At 40.1% G+C, this 16,271-nt stretch overlaps 1 protein-coding gene across 2 annotated transcripts in view; it reads left to right on the forward strand.

The window, feature by feature from the left end:
* Positions 1-31: 31 nt before the first annotated feature.
* ADAMTS18 (ADAM metallopeptidase with thrombospondin type 1 motif 18) overlaps positions 32-16,271 on the forward strand; it is a 77,479-nt gene continuing 61,239 nt past the window's right edge. The window contains exons 1-3 of one of the 2 annotated variants that reach the window (XM_085306433.1): positions 32-287; positions 384-468; positions 2,376-2,692. In XM_085306433.1, the coding sequence (XP_085162559.1) occupies positions 135-287; positions 384-468; positions 2,376-2,692 (555 nt within the window). In that variant the 5' untranslated portion in view covers positions 32-134. The remainder of the gene's footprint in view (positions 288-383; positions 469-2,375; positions 2,693-16,271) is intronic. The other variant, XM_085306432.1, reaches the window with a different exon arrangement.

Here is a 16,271-nt window from a genome sequence, read left to right on the forward strand (position 1 = left end):
GCCGCTCCATGGGCTCCGCCGCCGCGCACGGCGGGGGCTGCGGCGGGGCAGAGCCCAGGTGACCATGCGGGGGATCGCGGCCGGCCCGCCGCACGCTCCCGGGAGCAGGTAGCAGGCCAGGTGCGCGGCGGAACATGGGCTGTCTCCTGCTCGTCGTCTGGACGTTACCTGTTGCGATTCTCAGCGGCAGCTCCATGCAGTTCCCGACCCTCCCGTGGCTTGGAAGCACTGTAAAGGCAGGTCGAGAGCACTTTCTTTTGCAATCGCATAGTGTACTTTCATTCCAGGTTGCTGCACTGTCTCTGGTGCCTTGTCTTTCTGCCTTCTCTTGTCAAGTATATCTCGCCCAACACTCCCTTTTCTCTCTTTTTTTTCTCTTGCAGACCCTTCAGCTGTGCTGCCTCTGTTGCGTGTCTCATGCAACAACTTTAACCAGTGACAGCATCAGCACCAGTGAATTAAATCATGGTTTGTATTGCTCTCTCTGTATCTGTATGAGTGAACATTTGTATGGATGCTTTTTTGGGCAGGCTGAGTGTTTAAAAGCAAGAAGCCACAGTGTTAGGGGAATATAAAGTGAAAGCAAGTTGGCTGCTGTAAAATAGCTAACCCTGGGCAAAGAGTCACTTGCTCAGCCCTGTAGACAAAAGCTGAGAAGAGTGATATGTAAAGGCAAAGCAAGCGCGTAATTAAGAAGGTAAATACATTCATGTTAATATGTGCAGTTAGAAAGATGAATGTGCATGTAGCCCAAACAACAAAACRTCATGTGTCTGTTATGAAGCAATGAAACAAAAAAACAGAAAAAAATTTGGGTTGGGGAGAGGAGGAAGCGAGGCAATGCAGGCTGAGGGAGAGCCAACCTGCAGAGAAAGGACTTGTGTGAATGCGAGTTCAGGAGCTGTTTGTTACCAGTTTGCAAAGTCTGACACTCTGCTGTTGATGACTTTGGGGAGGTTTGCAGTGCAGTTTGTGCTCTTTATTGGGTGACAATGCAAAAAAGGAAAAAGTTAACTAGAGCAGCACACCAGCGTGCAGAAAGGAAAACCCTCGTGCACCCTATCCTCTGTTCATTGGGGGATTCCCTTTCTCCAGCAGCTGCTTACATTTTTTTGGCCACCAGCCTGTTTAGTGTCCTCAACTCCTGCCATTGATTAACACCACTCAAGGAAAGTGAAAGCTCTTTATGTATTGTTCCCACTGTCTAAGCAAAAACAACCTATCCCTGGTTAGGTTTTCAGCTTAACGTGTGTCCAATAAAATGTTATTCAGATAAAGAGATTAATAGTTTTTGCAACATCTGTTACAACCTAAGAAGGAGGGGAAACCACTTCTTTCTTTTGTAACAATGTATTTCAATTTAAGAAGAAAAGTGGATTGTTTTACATTTGGAGATGTGGACATATTTAAGTATTCATAGAGGACTASAGCTCAGAAATTAAATGAAGTTAGGAAGCAATTTATTCAGCAAAATTACCCATATAACCAGGAATACATGCCAATGGTCCTAGTTAAGCAAACAACTAAAATTCAGGCCAAACTTCCAGAATACAAGTAATCCATTTGTGGATAAATCAGCAGCGATGGTAATGTACTTAAAACCAGACACCTGCTTAAGCAGCGAGCTGAATTATGACCTCTTGATTTTTTGTTGCTTTTTTTTTTCTTTTTTTTTTCCCTTAGGTTGTTGTGAGTAGATCTTGGTCAGGTCCTCACAAATAGTTTTGTAATTTGTCACATATTTTATCCAAAACAATAAACAACTTTGACATTCAATTAACGATGGCTGACTAAAGGTTATTAGGTAGGATGTAATCTCTCTCTGCTGAAGGTCAGTTACAATCTGAAACCCAGTCTAATCAAGTCACTACAAAGAGATGAGGTCTCACTCTGTTAAGGTATTAATAAATTAATCCTTTAATCCATTTGAACAAGTGGTACAGTTCTGCAACGTCTCAGTCATGGTTACTCCTACAATGATACAATATTTGCTGCATTCTTCCTGAAGGAAAGAAAAAAAAAAAAACAATCTCAAACCAAAACAGCCTTCACATTTGACAGCAATTAATACAGGGGGAGGGCAAAATCTACAGATCTGCTGGTGATGACAAATGTCTTCAGAAGAGTGACTGTGGGAATGTTCACAGCTATGCTAGTTAGTCTGTCCCTCGCAGTGGGGCAGAAAGGAAACAAACACTGCTTGAGAGTTTGTGCAGTCAGGCTTGGGTACACACAGCCTGGAGAGCTTTGGGGCTGCTCGCTAAATGAGGAAATTCTCTGTGCCACAGTGAAAACCTGCCGCTTACTGTGTTAGGATGACATTTGTTTTTATTTRTTGAGTACAAAAGCTGATGGCAAACTTCTTACTGTTACAGATTATGCGTTTGTGACACCTGTCAAAGTGGATTCCAGTGGATCATACATTTCACATGACATTTTGCACAGTACTAGGAAAAAGAGATCAACTCAAAGTTCAAAGAGTTCCTTGCACTACAAATTTTCAGCATTTGGACAGGAACTTCATTTAGAACTTAAACCTTCGACCATCTTAAGCAACAATTTTATTGTCCAGGTACTCGGGAAAGATGGAGTCTCAGATTCTCAGGAACATGAAATTGAGCAGTGTTTCTATCAGGGATTTATAAGGAATGATAGCACCTCTTCAGTAGCGATATCTACRTGTGTAGGCTTGGTAAGTGTTTCTTTAAAACAAGTCAGTGTTTTCATGCATGGAGCAGTAGCTGTTTTGGCAAAGATATCTAACTGATACAACATTCTGGATGCCATACACCATTTGATGTTTTCCTATTGTTAGTAGTTGCTATTGCATTTAACATAAGAGGTTTAGCTATGGCTAGTGATGTGCACCACATGCTTTGTGATTTTTTTTGATCATGGATTTTGAAAAGAAAAGAGAAGACTGACTGGTGGTCCTGGTAATTGGTCCGTGGCGATCTTCATTTGTTGTAGTTTGTGATAGTTTATACAGTGTTTGCTTGCTCTTACGTAAATGCTTTCCCTGTCTTTGTGATTAGTCTCACTACTATTAAGAGTAAAGAAAAAACAATTCGTAAGATTATGAGTAAAAGTAAATATTCTACCTAGGTTTGTCAACTGCTTTAAAGAAATCTCTGTTGAAATTTCTCTGTTCACAGGAGTTATGAACCTGTCTCCATTAGCTTCCTTTGACAATTCCAGCCTACTTTGGCTGGAATTGTCTTGATTTTTTAGACCTCTTTGTAAGAGGTCAACTAACTATCTCTGCATATCTTCTATTTATGACTGTCTTCCAAGCTCATGAAAAATTATTACTAACAGAAATGATTTAAAAAATACATTTGACAGTGCTCATTGTCTGCAAAGTCTTTACCGATATAGTTCAGAAGAACCATCAACAGATTTAATAGTTATCGATGATTCTTAGGCTGAAGAAAGGCCTTAAACTTCACAACCAGTGAAGTTGTGATGCAGATGAAAGCAGGGACATTTACTGTCGTTAGGTTGTAAGAAGCTGTCTGTATGCTTTGTGGTTGATTAAGGTCCAGATGACATGTTGAGTCACCCTGTAGAATCCTGTTTTCCGAGGGCTTATCCATAAGGGCTCTTTAAGTTGCATGATGGGATCAAGAAGGGGCACCTGAGACAGCCAATGCTTTCTCTGAAATCATAGTCGGTGACTTGAGAAGAGGATGCTCTCTTAGGAAGTGCTGTTGAATATTGATAGCTGCTTGAAGTGGACTGGATTGTATTTTGAATAGTCTGCTTTTTCTTTGTTAGTCCCAGCAATTTAGAAGAATTGATATCTTAGGTTTCATTTAAGCAGTTGCAGTCACGACTTCGGAGCAGGTGCCAGGAACTGGAATAAAGTTTTCTTCTGTTTTTATCGTTTGTTTGTAGTGCCAAACTGTTAATATCAGATTTGCTTAGCTGTGAGTTTTTATATGGACAGTATTTCTGTGGAAGCGTCATTTTCACAACTGCTAACTTTTATCTGATTATTCAAAAAAACTTGTAGTGTTTGTTCTTCCAAGAGAAGTGCTCTGTCTGCATACAACAGTTACAGTTTGGGTGATCTCCCCTGTTTGGTCAGGTTTTGATTTTTTGAACTTGTTTCAGGAGTTAAGTGGAGCTGGGCTTGTCAAGTCTTGTTTGGAGAAGGAAGGTTCAAGTCTGCCTCAGGTCACAGAGAAACAAAATGTGGTGATCTTAACTGAGATTGAAATGGATCTTTTACCACTGTCTCGCCATGGGTTGTTGTGACTGGGAGACTTCACTTAGGAAAGATCCAGAAACCGATCAGAAGAGAATAAATATTGTGGAATGAACAAATTTATTATGGGAGAACCTTTTCAATACCTAGACTATCTTTTTCTTTAATCACTTMCAAGTTTTAATAGATTTCACTTTGAATTGTTATTTTAAACTGGTAATTGAAATACACCTTTATTTACAATGATCTCCTGCACAGTCAGTATCACAAATAAACTGTAATTGTTCCTTTCCCTCTATTCATTTATTAATGTCAGTGYAACTAATGAATACCAGGAAAATAATCAACAGGATTCCTTGTCTTTCAGCTGGCAAGACTGCTTTCTTAAAAATGTGTCGTCAGCTGTCTCTAATGACAACCACGTCATTTTTTACTGTGATCCAAATTCAGTAATCATATGTTAAGTCTGGACGCTGTGCTCTGATCAAGGGAACCTTGTGAATAGCCTCTATATCCTCTTTGCACCAACTACTTTTATCACTTGGTTGCCCTTCTTTCCTATTTGCTTTGTTCACTGCAATTAAACCGAAAGTGGTGTTTCTTCTATATGGTTGGTAGCACTAATCTTTCCATTGTTCCTTTCATTAGCAATAGCTTCTCTACAATAAAACCGCAGTGACCCATTCTTTCAAGCCTGGAACACCACAATGTGATTTGGAAGCAATTGCATTTCAATAGACTGCAGGGACTCTTTGATCTAATTTTTTGGATGACCTAGAGTATTCAGTCATTCAGCTGTCTGTTATCTGCCATTGCCTGCAGAGTGGACTTTGGAGAGAAAGGTTCTATATGAAATGGTTTGTTAGGCAGGGTGACCTTAACTTAGCAGTGGAAAGGAGCAAGAATTYGTTGCTTTGGTATAGATCTGTTAGGAGATGTGTGTATCTCGCTCACATCTTAATAGCTTGGTTAACACTAAATCCTCGCATTTTTATGCTGATTTGTTGATTTTAGACCAAATACTTCCATCAGTCAACACAAGTTTCTTGATGTTTCAGAAGATAAGGTTGGATCCATGTTCTTTATCTGAAACAATACTCTGATACACTAATTTAGCAGTTTAGGAGAATGTGTACAAATTTACTATGAATACCATCTCTTGACTTTGTATCACCAATGTTCACGTGCTTTGACTGTCCGCAGGAAATATGCTTTCTTCCATCTTCTGCCCTTTTCTGCTTCAGTCAGCATCTTCTGCCTGCTGGGGGTTCTGTTATACAGCAAGAAAAACATGATATTCTTTTATGAAATTAACTGGTATGCAAGGAAATCCTGTTTAGTTCTTTCTAAGTGCCTGTTTTACTGCCAGGGATGGAGTAGCAGCACAATACTTATTTATAGACAAAGTATGTCAGATTTACTAAAATCTAGGCTTATGCTCTACATCATACTYAGTTGTTTTTTCAAAGATGACCAAAAGAAGGATGTACTTCATATACCTTCAGAAAAATGTGTTCAAATTATCTATACAGAAGATGATACCTTTCCTCTAAAGTAGCCATGACAAATTTTTTCATTTGCCTATATTTCATTAATACATTCTCACTCTCTGTTTTTTTGTTTAACTCTTACAAGCTTGGGTCAGTGAGTTCATTTACATTAATAAATACAAAACTATTTTGTCTCTTTGGTATCAACTTAATGTGGCCCAAATGGAAATCCCTGCAAAATTTTCATTTCTTTGTCAATGTTCTTTATTGCTTTTAGTAGAACACTTCTTTTTTTTTTTAAAAAAAATGACTATTTGGAATTTCCTTCAATTCCTTGCTAGTTCCCATTTGATATATGTATTCAGGCCACTGGTACATCATGCTGCTTCATCCTATGTTTACATTCTCCAGTTCAATCTATTAATTCTCCCCAAATTTAAGTTTTTGCAAACTCCAGACTTGAGCTAATTACTACTTATTCTAATTATAATTTATTATTGCTGTTATTATTTAGTAATATATCATTACTTATAATTGCCTTTAGCTATAATTGGGAGGCAGACTATGCCAAATCCACATAATGAAGGGGTTTTGCAATTTTTCTGAAGCAGATGGTGCTGGCTACTGTTAGAATAAGAAATTGATCTTAGGACTTGTTCAGTCTGGCTGTTCCTGTATTCTGAATTCCTTCCCCTTGCCTATCCTCATACATGTTATGCTATCTCTCCTGCATAAAAACAGCTATCGGACTGGTTCACCATCTTTAATCCCACTCTCGTGATGACATTGTCTCTAAAACTCTCCCTGCTGTCTTCCCACTCTGTGTATATACTGTGCATTGTTTGTTGCTTTTTATATGCTACCTTTTGTCTCCTTTTTATCTCCTTATGTGCTGCTTCCGTTAGGTCTACATGTACATGATCTGTTGTATATTGTAATTGAGTTGTTTGCAGTCACACAGTAAATCAGGGCAAGAGAACCCCAGAGTTGTCAGAAGTGTAGTTTTGTTCTAGAGACATTTTAAGAAGTGATTTATAACTGTACATTTAAAAACTGAAGTTGCATTCCCCTCGTGAACAAGAACGCTCCCTTATAGCCAAACCACTGTAGAAGTCCCATACACAAAACATAGACAATAATAAGCATTATGATTGAATTTTTTATCATATAGCATTTCTGGGAATGTTGCTGCTATTTCATGAAAGAGACACGTGAGGTTATATAGCAAATACAAAGCATATGCCCCAGAAGAGAGCAAGGAGGAAAAAGAAAAAAAAAGAAAAGAAATACACGTATAACATAACGGGAACTCTCCTGCCATTACACTGATCAGAAGATACGCATGTGTGTTTTGGGTCAGAGAGAAAATCAGGGTAATACAGTGCAAAGAGTCTGGCCCTTTAAAACTGTATGATACACAGTTTTATTATTTAGGCCAAATTCAGTGCTAAACAGATGTGTTAGCGTAGAGGCCAGAGGAGCTGCACCTGCTCATGCTAGAGGTGAATGGGGGCCATTCTCTCCCTTTTATTTGTGTACCTCAATTAGAGCGGTGGTGTCAGCTTCACGCACTGGCTAGTGCCCTCCTTTGTTTTTGGTAAGATGTGATTGAATCTTTCATTATAAGGGGCCTCTTTCTCTTGTCTCAAGTTCTGTTGTGTTTGTTAGTGTCTAGTCAAGGGAAGAGAAAGAGAAGGAAAGGATGAATCATGTTACACTCACAGAGCTGTCAGAGGAGTCTACAACTGGAGAAAGGGTTAGATGTAGCACTGAGAGATAAACAGGAGATGTATTAATTCAATGGAAGTTGTGCGTGCATGTCTGAGGGGAGGACTGTGCTCAAAGTATCAAAGAAGCCACAAAATTAAAGCTTCTTAACACAGCCTGGCCACCTAAGTAAGAGGCAGGCAGGCAAGGCGACTCATGTACCCATTCTTTGTAGTCGCTGAATTGCACCCCGTATTAGCATTATTTGAGTTCGTGCTAACAACAGCATCTTATTCCTAGAGCTCACACTTTAAGTCCAATTAAATATGTTGAGACAAATCCCAAAGTCCATATTCAGAGAAGCTCCCATCAAAATCAGTGAGCTAGACTGCTAGTAAAAGTACAAAATAATTGCTGTTTGCAATGAAGTTCCTGTAGAAACCTACAGCTGTAAAAATAGGATAAAGTTTGGCCCAGAGGGACTTTGAAGAGAAACTGAGTACAGAACTGAGGATTTGACTCATTCTCAAAACTATTTTTAGTCTCGCTACAAGTTAATATACAAATCCTATAATTTTTGTCATACTAGAAAAACRCTACCAGCATCTGGAATATACATGCTCTGACTTTCCTGACCATGCCATCTCCCTCCTTTGTAAAACAACAATTGTGTTTTACAGGTTCATCATTTTGTCCACCATTTAGATGGCCATTTTCCCATTATTCACCCCATAACAGGATAAAGAGAAAGGGAAGCAAAATCTTTCAAGGAAAATGAAGTGACAATGAGAGAAAAAGCTATATTCTTGAAGATTGTACTAGACAACTATGAGACACCATTTCTGGTCCCAGCTTTGTATTGACTGGTGATGGGAAACGAATTGTGTGATTAGGTTATTGATTKTCCTTCTCTATATCTGTCTGATAACGTCTCTGTTTAGCTCTGGATTTAACTCTCCAAGACTAAGGCAGTGTTATCTCGGGCTTTGTGGTCCCCCTGCTTCCTACTGGGTAAGAATAGGAATTATAGAGAATGTTGGAGAAATAATCTGCCCCCACTGGACAGAAGAAGTAATAGAGAATATATTTCTTCCAAATTTATATTCAAAAGTCTGGAGCCCTTGAATGTATAGACAGCAAATACCGTGTCCCCAGCTTTATAGGGCTGTTCCTTGAACACAGTGATCTATAGATGTAGAACAACTTGCCAGACTGCCTGCAGAAGCAAGGTAGTCCTGTAGCTCATAGGCTTCTGCCTGCTCCACTATTACTCTGCTGGCAGTAAGGGGATGGGAATAGTTCACCAGTGTATTTCAGAGCAAGCTTTTGGGTTGTGCAAGCAAYACAACTTGCACCTTAAAACTTCTACAGTTACAGAATCAGGGAGCCATTCTGTTCTGCTTAGATAGGCAGTTCTTCCCAGCCTTATTTTTAAAGAAACAGTCTTATAACTTGTAAGGGAATTAGTATACATCCTTTATCCTTGAAACATCAGCATTTTTCCCGCTGTAGCAAAGTCTTTCCACAAAGCTTAGTTCCCACAGTTCTCATAGTCCATTAGAGGGAAGATTATACTCAAATGCCCTCATAAAGGTCAGCAGAGGATGATCTGTCTGCATGGACCTGACCTCCTCATAACAGGATGCCTTTGATGTAAATGAGTATTTTTATTTTAAGTGCCACTATTTTTGTTTGGACTGTACCATCTCTGCTGATGTGATGCAAGACATTCTCCACTCCACAGCCCTGAATTGCTGAACATCTAAAATATTTCTCTTTCCATAGGCAGATTTTAATAGCGGGTTTTTAGTCACTAATAATTAACCTAAGCAAGGTTTTGTTTCTTTCTTGTTCCTTCCCCTTCTACTTAAGGGAATTCAGTGTTTGAGGAAGGTACCGGGTTTGCAAAACTGGAGTCAAAAGCCTTTTGTTTACCCAAAACACAATGACAGTCTGTGAAACTGTAGTTCAAGTCCAGCTCAAGCAGCCTGCTTATGGAGCTCCGCAAATGGCACATAGCGGTAGAGTAAGTGRAAAGCACAGGAGTATCTTGGTTGTGCCCTAGCTCTTCAGAACAGCCCACTTAATTTGAGCAAACAGTGGTATCACAACTGTTCTCAAAATACTTTTTCCAAGCTTACTACCTCCTTAGACTCTCTGCAAAACCAGTGCCYTGATAACAGCTTTGTGATTTGCACGCTTGAATGGAATTGAGAACTTGACTTTGATTCAGCATAAGCTGCCCAGAAGAGGTCATGACCAGTCTGGCAGAAAAGATCGTGATCAGTCTGGATGGTCACTGGGAGGCTGTTTCCAACTTCCTGCACTTCCAGTCCTTTTGGCACTTACAGTTTTCTAGAAAGACAGACGTTCTCTGGAAACATTACAGTTTTCTTTAAGTCACAATTATGTTTGTGTATGAGATATTCAAAATAATAACCTGGAACTTTTTAGGGCAGGGATTGTCTTTCTGATGCATGAGATTTGCACCACACTCAGAAACATACAGAGATTGCAGCTGCATCACTTGGGCTGCTGGCCAGTACTGCAGGCAGTAAGAGAAGGGCTGATTCCTAAAGACTRTTCTCAACCTCTGTGGTTTTGAAATTTGCAGTCCATGGATGGGGGCAAGATAGAAAGTGGGGTCATACTAGAAAAAAGTGTCCTGAGCTGTGACAAAAATAATGTATCAGTCAGTCCTCCAAAACAATTTCAGTGCCACTTGCACTTGATTTCACTCACTCCAGGACATGAGCAATATTGTGGACGTACAGATTTATAGTTCTCTAGGGATCTTCTAGAAAATACCTGTTTTCTTTTTGGAAGTTGCAGTATCTAATGATCACTTGACAACAGCCCCACTGAAATCAGCAACCTTCTTCATTGTAAGTGTCCCCTGTAACTCGATTCCTAACCATACACAGAAGCTGTTAGTTATGTGTGGCTCTTTCTTTTCTTTCTTTTTTATTTTCCTTTTTTAATGCTGTTCTCTCAGTGAACTAGCAGGAGAGGGGTTAAATTGAGTTATTTTGACCGTGAGAGAGAGCACTAGAGCTAGTGAGTTATATCAGCTGAAGCTCAGACTTCATTTTCTTTTTCTGAAAAGACCACTCACTTTGTGCTAGGAGGGCTCTGACTAGCCCTTAAGTGGTATCTGATTTGAACTTTAATGGATAATTACATTACAAACAAGATTTTCCTCTGTCTTTTTGATCATGTCACTGGGAGCRGAGATGTTGGTTCTTTCTTGCCTTTTCTTATCCCATTTTAATCCTAAATCTGTTGCTGCAGGTCTACTATAAATTACAGTATGCTAAAGGAATTTCCCATTGATTTGCTCTGACAGTGATTTGACCAGCTATGTGAATAGCTGATGGAAGCAGAACTTTGGTTCAGACAGTAGAGCACAGGCTAAAGCTTGGAGGTAAACATTTACAGAAACCTGAAGTCGTAATGCCTTGCTGCTCAGCCCAATTTGCAAACACGTATTAATTAAGCTTCAGTACAGGGCTGTGCTATGTGTTAGACAAGAAAGGCATCCTGACTCATAACAGATTGACATCTGTAACATTTGCTTGTTTATCAGAAGTCACTAAGAATGAGGGTGCAGAAATGTCAAATAATCAGGTCATACGCAAGTGAATGAGTCTTGATGGCTGAAGCTCGGTACCGTGGGAACCGCTGTTGGCCAGAGTGATTTCTCCTTTACAACRTTAGTTCATAAACTAAGGGAATCTTCAGACAGTTCACGCAATCAGATGAAGATCCTTTCCCTGAAGTTTGTTTGTGCCTGCCCAGCTAGTTCCTGTCACAAATTAGTAAAAGAAAAAACAGTTTGATGACAAAGGTGATAGATCTTGAAGTTATTCCTCCTGGAATAACAAGGCCCAGAATCAACCTGTTCAATAGAAAAGGAAGCTGAGGCAATAAAGTGGTATTTACTTGCACAGACGGTAGGGTGTTGCCTTTTCACTCCTCAGTGGTATTAGCATTTCTAGCTACCCCACTATGTACACAGCGCACTCATGGCTTTATTCTGTGAGGACTGGATTCTTGCTGTTCACAGTAGGATCACTTGAATGCTTGTGCCTGCCTGCCTAATATATGTTAATTGAGGGACTTTTGTGTCTCAACGTCTTTATTAATATTAATGGAATGAGATTTTTAATGGCCCTGTACAAAATATGCTTGACCTAGCTTGAGCCCTTACTTTTGTTTTTATACTCTGCAGCACAGTGTGACTTCCAACTAATTTAAGAAGGTAATATTATATTCTGTGGCAGAATACACAAACTAATGAAACATGGATTACTCTTCAGATCTGTTATTTCTTTGCCATGACATATAAAATTTATATAACGCCAGAAAATAATTAGATTTTTAAAAATAATGAAATGAAAAACAGATTTGCTGTTTTCTCCATGCAAATAATTGCACTTCAGTGAAAAGAGTGGACATTTAAAAATAATTCTATCTTCAGCAGGCTTGKTTTTATGCCACATGCGTTTTGTTGTTTTGTTTTGTTTTTTAAGAAGTCATCAAACCCATAAATCTTAAGATTTGGCTAGACTAAAACTCAAGAAATATATTAGGTTAATGTTGTAATTAAGAATATAATCTTTTCATGGTAAAAAGTAGGTATAAATGGTGTAAAACAGTGACAGAAAAGAAAAATTCAGATTTTCTAAAAACTGTGGYTGTCTAGTTACATTTGCTGTTTACAGTTGGCAGAAACTTCGTAAATGCAGGTATACATTAAGGATTAAAGTGCCAGTTTTAGGCCAGGGCCAAGCTGGCTTTTCTGCAGCCCACTGTGGGTGACCACAATGGAGCCAAGCAAAATGCCTCTGTCACTTTTGCACTTCTCTGCTACTACTCTGACAAAGAGAGGATCATTCCTCCTAGTCTGCTCTACGTTACATTGTTTGCAAGGCTGTCTGTGAAATCACCGTATAGACGAGCGGGGTTCTGGCTTCTCTTTATGCTAGAAGGTATGCTGAAGGCTGTACAGGCATTTTTTTGTGCTCCCAGCATGCYGCACTGATGATCAGACTGTTAACCTGCCTCTCATAGCAAAAGTCAAATACCAAGCTCAGAGGGAAAGCGAGGAAAAAAAGCGCAATTTCCAGGCTGAAACAGGAGTGAGCAACCAATGTCCTCTGATTTTCTGCAGCACAGGAACTTCCCCTGCCATTGACAATACTACAGGTGTTTGCTGGTTTATGGGCTTCGTCTAAAGCCTGTTTAGTAAGTAAAAAGATTCGTACTGACTTGCTTTGGATCAAGGATGATCAGAACCTCACCCTAGAAGCATGTTCTTTTCTCCCTCACTATATTGTCTTGCTTCTTGACTCAAGAGGCATGCCATTTCTGCGGGAGAGATTACTACAATTGCTATTTGGTTTAGAACRAGATTGTGCAAATGGAAAATACTGCTGGCTGATCAAGAAAGTGAAGCGTGTTGGTTTCTGCTGACAGACTCCAAAACATATCCTGTAAGTAATCCAAGGTAGTGCTGMATACTCAGATTTCACTGAATCAGAAGTGATATGCAGGAAAACAGCCTACAGAAGGGCAAAGAAACCCGTTTATGACAGACCCTCTCCTGTTCTTGGTCTACTCTGACTAGTAACAGCCAGTAGCGAAGGGAAGCAGGAGGTCAGGCAGCTACCTGGAGAACCAGCTGCTGCTTCTGCTGCTAGACAAATGCACTGAAATGCTTGGCGTCTGGGACCTACAGCTGCCAGATACATTTCAGTGTACTAATGCCAAATRCTGCTCTGCTGCCAGAGTATTATGACAATGAAGGGGTAAAATAAGTATACTGGCCACCAAAAAAATGTGAAGTCGGGAGTGAATTTGAAGAGGTCACTTGGCCTAATCCTGATCAAGTCCTGGTGAAGTCAAAATCTTAAGTCTGGCATTTGGAGTAAAAGACGAAAGTGTCCTTGAGGCTTATTTCCCTTGTTAGACAAGGACATAAGCTCTTTACCTACMAGAGAACTGTGTGAGGACATTATCACTTGTCATTGTGGAGATGCATCTACTTGGCAAGACTTAACCACATCCACCTTCTGCTCTTGGTAGGAGGACTGAGGAGTTCAGAGTGGGGGACATGTAGTCTCGTAGAAATAGTGCATCTCCTGTAATTCGTCTCTCTAMCAGGCAGTTCTGACAGGTCACTTTAACTGCTTAAGGCACAGAGTCCTGCAATTCTCACTTAGTGAAGCGTGCATGCTCCAAGTACCGTGTGTGAACATACAGTCAGTGCCCTGTGCCACTGAACCTCAGACTTTGCATGGTGGCAAAGGCTTGCTTTCTTCATCTGCCTGTGTGGCAGATGAAATACCAACAAAAGGACCATTTGGATCAGAATCTGAATCAGCAAGTGAGGTTGATAGATTACAGCTGGAGCTGGTGATCAAAAACATACCAGACTTTGGTCTTGACCTTCTATTTACAGGTTTATGGTTTTGGGGATATACTGCCCTAAGAGGTTTGTTTTTGTTGTTATTTTCCAAGCATTTCTTGAAAACAAGCTTTCTGGTGTGCAGAATAGTTGCACAAGACTACATTAGTTGGAAATAGCTTAGGGGCTGAGGGGACAATATTTTTTGTTGTTGTTTTGTCTGCACATGATTCATTTAATCATTTTAAGGATTACAGTCTGGGAAAGTCAGGAACACACCCTAATGTGAGAAGCAAAACGGAAGGAAGAGATTGTTACTCACCTAGAATGAAGGTCTCTGTTCTACAGACCAGCATTTGTGCATAGCAAAAGTCACTCTACCTCCACATCCCTACTTCTCTATTAGATTTACTAAAACAAGATATAGAGTGTTTTTTCATAGACTCATGTTTCTTGCTTGCCATCAGCCTCCCCTCAGTGGTCCCCCCCTGTGCCCCAGAATACCCCCATGGATATGCTGCATGCCCTTACTGACAGTTTTCCTTCTGGACCTGACTTCTTGCATTTAACTTGTCAATAAAAATGAAGAAAAAGAGATTTATACATAAACAGATATCTATACCAAAGAATTGAAGTGGTACCAAGTCTTTAATCTTGATTTTACAAAAAATAGTGTAATTTAGTGTTCATCTATGAAATATTAACATATCTTTATTTCCATAAAGTAGCACAAGACCGTGATCCATGGAGTTGTTTTCTTCAGCCATTCGATAGTAACGTTATGCGCCAGCAAAATAGTAGTTATTATTTAAAATAAACACCTTCTTTTTTTCTTCCAGGAAGGGACTTACATTTTAAGATTAGTGATGTGATTTATCTCTCCTGGATTGATTGTTGTAGTAAATGGGCGGATGTGTGGTTAGTGCAAAAAACAACAATGTAGATGACTTAGTTGTCTTCAGTCATCATCAGTCTTGCATGACTGCTATCGTTACAAAGACTATCAACATATACTAAAGGAAGAAATCATAAATTATCTTAATTGATTTACTTTCTGCAAAAAAATTTCAAATACATTTAGGACTGGTGAAATTTGTGAGAATGTGTTACAATATAAGTAATATGAGGTGAAAAAAGAGTGAGTCCATGTCCTATTGCAGTGCTTTTGAGGAGCTCAGTGGAGGAGGTGTAGGAATAGCAGCCCTAGAGGTGATCAGATGTGGAATCTTGGGCTGAAAGTATTTCAACAGGATGGGAAGAGCAGTTTAAACTCTCTCTTATCTTACAGTGTTCCTTGAGCATGGTAGCTCTCCACAGTGAGTTGTTTTGATTGATTCATAGCAACTGATGTGCAGTTTAAAATTACAAAGCTTTCAGCTTCCTTGTTCCTGACAGATAAAGAGGGTGGGCATTTCCTGATTATATGGTATACATTCAAAGTATTTCAGTTCCCCATGGTGCTATTTGTGCCTAATTTACTTCCATAGAACATTAACACTGCTGGTTTTATGCTGTGGGAGGAGTGTATAGTGTAACATGCTGTGCAGAGAGGAAATGTTTCCCAAGGAGAGGTCCTTCTGTTTATGTTGCCACATGGAAAGAAGAAAAGGTGGAGTAAATGACTGATGATCCAGATGGACTGCATGAACAGTCACATCTTTAGTCATGACACATTAAGCTGGGCAAATTCACGCTGAGAAGTGGCAGGATTGCACTTTAACTCCTGGGAGGACTTGTGTGTCCTACATAGGAAAATGTTTAGGCACAAATAGTGCTTGACTAGCYTCATGCCAGTAGCCTTGTGGAAGGCAGTGCAGATGGAGTGCCCTTTGGCCAGACACAGGCTGAGTGACCACCAAGCAGCCAGATCGCATTGGGCAAATTCAAGGTTAAGCTCTAATGTGAGAGGCAGGGATTGRAACAGGCTTTAGCAGAGGAGTTTGAGAATGATAAACATGGTTGTGCAACTTCTGAGATGTTAAGGGTGTGGGGGGAAACACATTTTTCACCCCTGMTTTTTTCTTTTTGAATTCCTGCCTATGAATTTATCTAAATTATGTCATGCTTTGGGGGGATTGGAGTTCTTTGATGGTCTGAGCTTTGACTCTCACAGCACTTTGCAGCATGCAAAGGGTATCCTGATTTCTATGTAAGAGTTCAAGATCCATTGGCTGCTAGGCTGTGCCACGTGCCTCTCGGACTGTGCCTCAGGTCCGCAAAGWGCAGCTGCTGGCTGCAGCATGGCCTAGGAGGTGTGTGTGGGGGGGTGCAGTGGAGGGAGTGCACCCCAGTCACAGTAGAGAGCATGGTCATGCCCTGGAACTAGGAGGTGCCTACGAGATGTGTCTGCAGCTCTCACATGCTTCCCTGAAGTCCCTGAGCCACTGTGACCCTGGCAGCACATTCTTCTTCTTGGAGCTTTTTCCTTAACCTATKCTTAACCTGACCTTTGCTT

This window comes from Rhea americana, unplaced genomic scaffold, assembly GCF_003343005.1.
Source record: "Rhea americana isolate MKP2758 unplaced genomic scaffold, rheAme1 scaffold_24, whole genome shotgun sequence".
Lineage (NCBI taxonomy): Eukaryota > Metazoa > Chordata > Aves > Rheiformes > Rheidae > Rhea > Rhea americana.